General features: G+C 35.2%; 1 protein-coding gene and 1 long non-coding RNA gene across 2 annotated transcripts; both read right to left on the bottom strand.

Annotated features, from left to right (window-relative positions):
- Positions 1–3,199: 3,199 nt before the first annotated feature.
- On the bottom strand, positions 3,200–3,952 carry LOC147543672 (uncharacterized). Its single transcript, XM_086635488.1, has one exon. It carries the CDS (start codon positions 3,950–3,952, stop codon positions 3,200–3,202), a length of 753 nt encoding a protein of 250 aa, XP_086491614.1.
- Positions 3,953–5,283: 1,331 nt separating this feature from the next.
- LOC147543671 (uncharacterized) lies at positions 5,284–6,768 on the bottom strand. Its single transcript, XR_015223923.1, has 2 exons — positions 5,726–6,768; positions 5,284–5,621 (listed from the first exon to the last, which is right to left on the bottom strand). It is a non-coding gene; the product is annotated as an uncharacterized LOC147543671 (long non-coding RNA).
- Between the last annotated feature and the right edge of the window lie 2,838 nt (positions 6,769–9,606).

Genomic DNA, 9,606 nt, shown 5'->3' with positions numbered 1-9,606 from the left:
AATTCCCTAGAAGACACCTGAGTGAAAGAAACAGACAATTCATCAGAGTAACTGCTCGAAATGGACTAACTAGCTCCAGTTAAGAGATTCAGATGAGACATTTTCATGTCTCATCAGTAACCATCAGGCCCAGGAGCCACATCTTTTTTAAGCCATTGAATTACTTGATCGATTTCACTTTGGGTCCAGAATACTATTAAGGTCTTCCATGACCATCTAGGGGCAGGCTTGACTAGGTTTTAGGGTTTTAAGCACCTTTCAGGAGACATTTTATTCTTATGGTAGGGGCTACGATAGAAGCCAGATACAATCATCTTGGTGGTAGAGTTTGGTAGCTGAACTTCGACATGAATGATGTTGGCATTCGCAGTGATAATGCCTAGGTTAATATTATGTTTCTAGTATAAAACTAGCCCCCCTGCTTTGTTAGTGGGCTCTACAAAGTGACCGACATATTCTTTGGCTATGGGAATGTGTTTGTTAATATTAAAAGATTTATTCTTGGTGTCAGTGAGGAATATGATGTCTGGGTGATTATAGGTTATCAGGTGGAGAAGATGTTTACACGCCAGGAGAGAGGGCGTGCCCCTAACGTTCCAGCTCAAGATAGCAAGATTATGGACAATGGGTTCCTTAGACGTCATGAAAGGCCCACCGGTTGAGAGGTAGGCCTAACAGAATACTAGAAGGGGGAAAATGTGTTCTAACTGCACCCTTTGTGGGTGTGAGACACTGAACCAACAACCCACTACAAGCCCACTACACAGGAACAGTTTCAGGCTCAGAAAAGTCCCCGAAAGTAATGTGCTGCTATAAGAGCACTAATAGGGTCTGTAGACTCAAGAGTAAAAGGGGTTAAAGAACACAAAAAGTCTACTCTATGAAGGCACCCATGATCTGCTAAGAGTATCGCGGATGTGTGACTAACAGTAAACCAATAATCGAAACATCTATGGGTCCACCCAAAACACAAAATTTTTAGTGAACGATAGTCTCACAATTGAGTAATTTACTGATAGTATAGGTGAGACTATCAAGGAAGAAGGGAAATCCCAAACTTAGACGACAATAAGGTCGCCAAGTTTGGCAATGCACTGGAGAGAGTACAGACCGTAGAAAATCAGTCTCCATATGGATGATCGACAGAGGGGGAGAGTTCTTCAAAATCTGCACATGGTTTTGAGGGACAAAATGCAAAGTAATCTAGAAGACTATCAATGACACCCGGACTTAAACTAGGGTTCTCTGAAACAGGTACTTCGGGTTCCTTCAATAGAGAAACCCTGCTATCAGACTCACAGTCCTTAGAAGTCGGGTTAGATAGCCCTTCTATAATTTCTTTTATCATGTTATCATTGGTGTCCCTAAAGAATCCCAAATCTTCGCCTAAGTCAGGCGAGAACAAAAAAACAAAATTTCAACAAAATTTTATTTATAGTTTAGATATTCCATGGTAATTTTGATGTACATCAAGTAATCTGTAATTTTCTTATCAATATGGTTTGGGGATCTTTCCCCCAACTGCATTCCCAAAAATATTCAAATAAAAAACAAAGGAAGGGATGAAGAGATAGTGGTGAAGATTAAGAAAACGATGGTGGAGATGATGAAGAGCAAGTGATCGTAACGAAAAAAAAAAAGATAAACTTTTCTTTCTAATAACATGTTTACTACAACAAACGTGTAAAAAAACAATCTTGAGGTCCAAAATACAAGTCACTGAAAAATCAGACAAAATCAAAATTAAGGGAGTTATGTAGAAAATTCCTCATCTCTACGAAGTCGTTTTATTAAGATGGTCACTTTGAGGAGGAATTAGTTCAATTAATAAGAATCAATTTTAGACCAAACAGGCACTTTATAAAGTATTTAACAGTCATCTTAAACCAAACAATACTTTCAACTAACGTAAGTAGTAGACATTCTAGGAAAAAAGTGTAAGTAGTGGAAATTCAAGAAAAAAAGGTGTTGTGTGTGGGTCGATCCTAAGACCTCCACAAAGTAATCCAAACTTTTCACCACTTAAGCTAAAGAAGAATTCTATTTAAAGGTGAAACTATAGATACATAATATAGTGACAAGTGCAGTTCAAAACATACGAGTCACATTAAGATCGTGGGGGCACGCAAGCCCGTGGAAGGCCCAATGTGGACTGGGCAACCGCACTGGGCCCCCCGTTGGTTGGGGCCCATTTCTCTTACAGATCGCAATAAGGATCATGTAGTTAAAGCTATATAGAAATAATGTAATGTCTATTAGCTCAACTAGCAGGGCACCTTTATTTCCATTCCCGTAGCTAGGGTTCAACTCCCTTGGCTTACAAATCCTTCCTTTTCCTTTTGTTCTTTACCAATTGTACTATTGTTAACTAGCTCCTAATTTCTTCTCCATTACACTTTTTAACTTTTTTTTTGTAGATAAATTGTTTTTTGTTCTACCCTAGTCATGTTTAATAACTTGCAAACTAATTATGCAACACGATATCATGTTAAAATGCATACAATAATAACAGATTGAAAATTCATTTTCTTCTTTGTAGTCATAGACGTATAATCTAACATATTTTGTACACAAATGATTGTGGACTCTTAGACTAGATTTCCACTAAAAAGGTAATTCTGAAATGAATTTTTTTTTTCTGTAACTAGTTTCTTCGAAATACATTTGGATTCATCTATGATTTTCATCTAGATGTTATTAAATAATATTGCACTCTAATTAACTTTTACTTGTAATTTTTTTATTGTACGAAAAAGTCCGTATTTAAATTTGGCACAGGGCACCCAAATTCTCAGCCACGACCCTGGGGGCACGTGCCCCTATGTGGGCTCGCCCCTGTACGTAATAAACTGGAAAACTCCTGGTAGTGTCGGAGAAATTCTGTCAACATCTTACTGGTATCTTTATACGGTTGGACCATGCGCTAAAACATTATTTTGATGTTTGTAGCATTTTCAATCTAATTAAAGCAAGTTTGCTACAAATTTCTTATATTTTATTACGTCTACATGTTTGTTATATTTTCGTGCAATAAATTTTGTTCCATAATTCTATATGTTATCATTGGTTTTAGACTAAGAGTTTTGAGTTCATCATGCCCTTGTTATTTTACGTAATAACATTGAAAAATTCTGGTAGTGTCGGAGAAATTTGGTGAACATATTTTTTTTTTTGATGAATAAGGCGACAGCCTTAACATTTATTCATTGACTGGATCAAAATAAATGTTGGTTTTATCTGCCACCAACTGGCTTACAATGCAATTTGGGATCTGGTTAAACTCCCACGAATTAAACAAGCCTACCATGATAGCTTCTTTTGCTAATATATGCGCCGCAAGATTTAGATCTCGTGGGCAAAATGAGAACATAATATCATTCCGTAAACTACATTCGGCATGAATTTCGGTTATTATAGACCTTATTTTCCAGGGTGGTTGTGTTTCAAACGACGAGCAAGATTTGATCACCCCCAACGCATCTCCTTCAATAATAATTGGGGTTTGATCATCTTTCATTGCAATTTCTACAGCTAGTCTAGCTGCCTTCCCCTCTGCTTCAAGTGCACTTGATGCCAATATGCTTTTTGTCACTGCCAATACAAATTCTCCTTTGTGATCTCGACACACTACAGCAGCAATGGCCTTACCCATGGAGTATGCAGCGTCAAAATTTATTTTTAGACTACCTCTTGGCGGTGGCTGCCATCCATGAGGAATCTCTGCCTCCTCTCTATCTTCCCTACTATTGAAGTCATCGGAAATTTGGAAATCCCGATACATATTTAATGCTTCAGTGATAATACCTGTACTTGTTGGCTTGATTTCTTCAAACAACCATTTATTTCGTGCTTTCCAGAGAAACCACGTAACATACAATCGTTGAGTCATTACGTCGTCCTCTTCACCCTTCTCGATCCATTCACATAACATTTCAGGAAAGCTAGTAACCATATCCAGTCGGACTGCCAAGGAGTTCCAAGTTTCTTTCACAATTTTGCAATTTCTGAATATGTGTTCTATGTCTTCGTCTTCTTCATTGCACCATGAACAACGTTTAGATATATTGTCATTAAATCGTAGAGCTTCAGTTTTGTTGGCAAGGCATTATGAATTAGCCTCCAGAGAAATAATTTCACCCTTGGCGCCACTCTTACCTTCTTCCAAAAGATATGCCATGTTAGTCCACCTGATAATTCTATGTTGAAAGAAGTACTTGGAGTCTCTTCTTCAATGGACCTATATAAAGATTTAGTTGTAAAGTTTCCCTTCTCTGTATGAATCCAGATGATCTTGTCGACTACGGACTTTTTGCTCAAGGGTATTTGCAAAATTGCATTACATGATAAGTCGTCAAAAATATTTTCTATGACTTCCTTTTTCCATTTGCCTTCGCTATCTATCAATTCTCCCACCTTCAAGTATCCGATAGTCTCATCATCTTCATCTCTTCGACCCGGTTTAAAACCTCTTAGTGTTGGTACCCAAGAATCTTCCCAGATATTTATATTCATTTCATTGCCGACCGAATAACGAAGACCTCTTTTTATGAATGTCCTCATCTCCAATATACTTTGCCAAGTTGCTGTAATAGGCCGTTTAGGAACATAATTCCAGAAGTTTGTATTTTTCAAATACTTTGCTTTTAATAATTGAACCCAGATTGTGTTCGGTTCGGTCAAGAATCGCCATACAAGTTTGCCAATTAAAGCTTTGTTCACTATACTCATATCTCGAATTCCAAGTCCTCCTTCCTTTTGCTTTGCTAGTAATTTTCTCCAACTTAAGTAGTGCATCTTGGATGAATCAGTAGTGTGTCCCCACCAAAAATTTCTCTGAGTCTTTTCAATTATCTCAATAACTCCTTTGGGTGCAATATTATTTGATAGGAAATAAATAGGAATTGATGATAGTTCACTCTTTAACAGTATGGTTCTTCCAGCATGTGATAATGAACTTCTCTTCCATCCCGCTAACTTCTTCTCTATCTTTTGTACTATGAATTCATACGATGAGAGTCTATGCTTCGGTTTCAGTAGATAGTTTCCTAAATAGACATCATCTTCCTTCATTGCCTTCACACCTAAAATATGTATTACCATAGTTCTCTTTGTTTCATCACTATTTGCACTGAAATGAATAGACGATTTCTGGTAATTAATCAATTGCCCAGAACATGAGGCATAAGAATCCAAAATTCTTTTCAATTCAATCACATTCGTTACCGATGCATTTCCAAAGAAGAACAAGTCGTCCGCAAACATAAGGTGAACATATTTATGGTATCTATAAACCAGTTGAACGAAATCTAAATATAATTTTGGTATTCTAGCAAATTGAAATATAATCCCATAACTGCTTTAGTTGTTCTTCAATTTAAAATGTCGACTTGTTTGTTATGTTTTATCACATAGCCCCTTACAAAAACTAACTAATTATTAACTTAAACATCTTTTCTACATGTATCATTTGATTCATTCAGCAACAAACAAGTTAGTTCACCCCTCTTCCTTTGCGCTTGTTTCGTCCAGTCATCTTTTGCATCTCTTCAGGAAAAGTTTTAGGGTTTGATTCAATCACAAGTTATTCCATGTGCAAAATCACATATAACCCACAATCAGGCCTGTGAATGTTCAAACAACAAACCAAATCAACATAATGAATGTAAAAATTAGAAAATTCTACTAAAGTAATTCGTTAATTATCTTAAATATAAGAAAAACTTACCCTTCTCCTTGCTGGTTATCAGTAGGCTCTATCAGTAGGCTTTATCGGAGTTTTCACCTCTAATTTTGGCTTTGGCTTGAATAGTGCAAGCTCGACAAGCGCTTTTGAAATTATTCTAGCGAATTTTTTTGCATTATCCTAACACCTTCTATGACTTTCATAAAAGCAGGTTTGGGTAGGAACCATTTATAAGGTTTTATGAGAAACTTCAAAATGCTAGACTAAAAAATAATTTTTTTTATGAAATCCAACATATTCTGGAACTATTACCCATACTCCAAATTTTCATGTTCTATGGGTTTCAACAAAACAGGGTTGGGTAGTAACCATCTATAAGGTTTTATAAGAAACTTCAAAATGCTAGACAAAAAATAATTTTTTTTATATGAAAGCCAACATATTCTCGAACTAAAACTCATACTCCAAAATTACATGTTCTATGACTTTCAACAAAACAGGTTTGGGTAGTAACCATTTATAAGGTTTTATGAAAAACTTCAAAATGCTAGACAAAAAATTTCGATTTTTTTTGTGAAATCCAACATATTCTAGAACTAAAACTCATGCTCCAAAATTACATGTTCAATGGCTTTTAACATAAAGACCTAGAGTTACAGAAATACCTAATAGCTTAATTTTTACTTTAAATGCTTGAAAAAAATCATCATAACTACAAAACAAAACCCTAAATTAGATAGAGTCCTAAATTATAGAGAAATTGAAAAGTTATAGAGAAGATGGAGTAATACCTAAACTGTAGAAAGAGATAAAGTTGTAGATGAGACTTCTTCAAAGAGATTTTACAATCTCGTCCGAGATTTCTTCAAAAAGATCGATTTCTTCGGAGAAAAAAGGTTTTTTCTACTTCTTCTAGGTTTTCTGTCGTTGAAGACAAAAAAAAGATCGATTTCTGGTGTTGAAGACGGAAGAAATTTAGGATTTCTCTAGTTGAAGATGAAACAGAGAAGAAATCGATGCTTTCTCTCTCCTACTAGGTTTAATTTGGTGATTTCTCTGGATAAGAAAAGGATAGAAGCATGGGCATTCGGTTAAACGGAAAAGGAAACATTTATTACGGATGGAAACTTCTTTTTTGAGGAAATAATTTAATGAATATATAAATATTATTTTATCTTTTAATATGAGTTAGTTTTTTTAACTGAAGATAAGTTAGGTAGTAATAGAGAAATGAGAGGTTAGACATGTAAATTACTCTAAGTAGATTTATTTTCTATTTCATATTATCTTTGGGCTCTAGACCCATTGACCCTGCGATTTTCACTTAATAAGTGCAAAATCAAACATTCTCTAAGTTAGTCAAATGTGCACATAGCTACACTTTTGATAAGGTTATATTTAAATTTGTTTCTATCGGCATATAATTTGTCTACATGAGATACAAACATATTTGTGTCACATAATATACATAATAGTGGGTAGATGAATATATTCAATTCCCCAACTACTATACTATATTGTGTTATATAATTTTTTATCTGTTGGAGGGTCAACGTCACAAGGCTAAAAGTTTATTTTCCATGGTTCATTTTTATAATTTATCATATCAACATGTAGAAAATCAAGAGAAAAAGTTGGCCAAACCAAAACAAAGATTTGGATGTTTCTAAAAAAAAATATTGTTGTTAAACAATTACCTATTAGGGTTTTGAGTTCATTCGTAAGAATGTGGATGATTAAAGTTGTTGATGTCAAAATTTATCTTTTTAGAATCAGTAAAAATGATGAGACTGCAACATTGAATCCTGTTTTTCTCATCTTGGTCTAGGGGTGAAACCTACAAGGAACTCGGGAATCTCTCTGAACCTCTCTGACGCTCAAGACAGTCAGATTATCCTTCCAGTTAAAATATTAAGCACTCAGTGAACCTTGGAGACTTGGTCGTTTTATTGAGAGAGTTGGTTCGCTCGTTGTGATTGTCCCTTCTTCGAGACTATTGGATTACCTTTTATATGTTGCTCTGGCAGACTGTAAAGAGGAGGTTGAGATCCACCGTGTTGGATTGAAACTACTAGTTCGTAGTCTGGAGATATCATGGTTCCACTTTGAAATTATCCTGTATATTTGATATTAGAAGTTCCCTTATTCTAGAATATTTGATGGATTATGTTTCCGAGTTTGTAGATTCTTTAGGTGAAGTTTCCTTCTTGTGGAACTCTCGAAGCCTAATTGGATAAATACTTAAGATCTTCAACGACCGAGATCTTCGATAGGATTCGGGATTAAGTCGGTAAGCATTAGCCACACTTCTACCCCTCCCCCCCCCCCCCCCCCCCTCGTGATTGAGATATCGGTCCCCTTTAGGCGGACACCCTAGTCTTATCTTATATCCAGGGCAGACCCGATCGTATTTGAGCCAAAACAAAGCTTAAGGGCCTAAGAGATCGTGCTGACCCCCAAGTTCTGAGTTTGAGTGACAAATTTTTTTCGGATTCAACCTCCCTGTTGACTTGATACAGGTTGACACATTGGCATTTTGGTCTTTTCTTGAATTATTGACCGTAATCAACTGATGATCATTTTTTGGATTATCAAAAGCTAGAGTGACCACAAACAAATATGGTTAAAACCTACACAAACAGGAAAATTATTTTAATTGGATCTTCTTGATTTTAAAGGTAGAGAAATGCAGGTAATGTGTTTCAGCGATGTACTCAATAAATTCTACGATGGCGTAGAAGCTGGGAAAGTGTAAAGATCATGAAACCAACCTCAAGGAGCTTTAACATCTAAAAATGATAACATGATTTATGTAGAAAGGTGTTTTACAGTTCAGTTATGTTTAGAGGATAATGAGATTATAGCTACACATCAGTTTATATTTCTATTTGTAAGTCAGATTGAAACCTTGCATCCCAATTCTTTTGCTGATATAATTGGGGTGACTTTGACAATAAATGACATAACACCTATCACGAAAAGAGATGGTACGGAAACACTGAAAATGACCCTATCATTGAGAGACATATGTGTCATAGCATGGAGCTGACATTGCGGGAAACATTTGCACTGAAGAAAAAAATATCCATTATACTCGATATCCAGTTTTTTGTGTCAAATTTGCAAGAATAAGTGATTTTAACAGAAGATCAATGGGAACACTATGCTCAATTATTTTTTGAACCACACCCTCTAGAGGTTTGTGATTAGAAACCTAGTTTAACACAACAAGAAGCACTACCCTTACTAATCGATTTCTATAAACTCGTCAGAAATGTGGAAGAAAGGACGTACTCTTGTTTCCCATATCAAAGGCGATCAACTGGGGAGCTCCGATGAACCCAACTTCATTACTGATTTTAAAGTCACAGGACTTTAAAGATTTAGATATTAAAAGTTCCAAGAATTTTGGTTATAATTTTAATGGTCCGCTTCAAAATCTATGGTGTTCAAGTTAATGGTTGAGATTAAAATAAATGCTACGTAAAAAATTTTAAGAATCAAAGTTAAAACGTTTGTTATCTATCTGTCGTTTGCTCTTCATCTTCACTACCACCACGACTTTTGACTAATAACAACAATAGAAAATTGGGCCGAAGATCCATTTTAAACTTTTTTAAGTTTAAAAGACAAGTTATATTTTTTTTGGTAAAAACCTAAAATTTGTATTTTTTTTTTAAATCTAAATATTTGTATTTTGTTTGGTTAAAAATCTAATATTTTTGCAAAGTTGTTGTAAAGCTTTGCAAAGGGTCGCAAAATATTGCAAAGTGTAGTAAAGTTGTCACAAGGTTTTTCAAATTTAAAAAGTAGCTAACGAGTTGAAGACTAAAAAAAATTGATTGATCCTTTTTCATTAAAACAAAAAGTTTATAGGGAGTTTTGACCAAATTTCCCTAACAACAACATATTGCCCAAATTAC

This window comes from Eschscholzia californica, unplaced genomic scaffold (assembly GCF_041429995.1).
Source record: "Eschscholzia californica isolate CP2 unplaced genomic scaffold, dmEscCali1.0.p SCAF_4, whole genome shotgun sequence".
NCBI classification, from domain to species: Eukaryota; Viridiplantae; Streptophyta; class Magnoliopsida; order Ranunculales; family Papaveraceae; genus Eschscholzia; species Eschscholzia californica.
The sequence above is the reverse complement of the archived record's forward strand: the minus strand, read 5'-3'. Positions and strand labels throughout refer to the sequence as shown.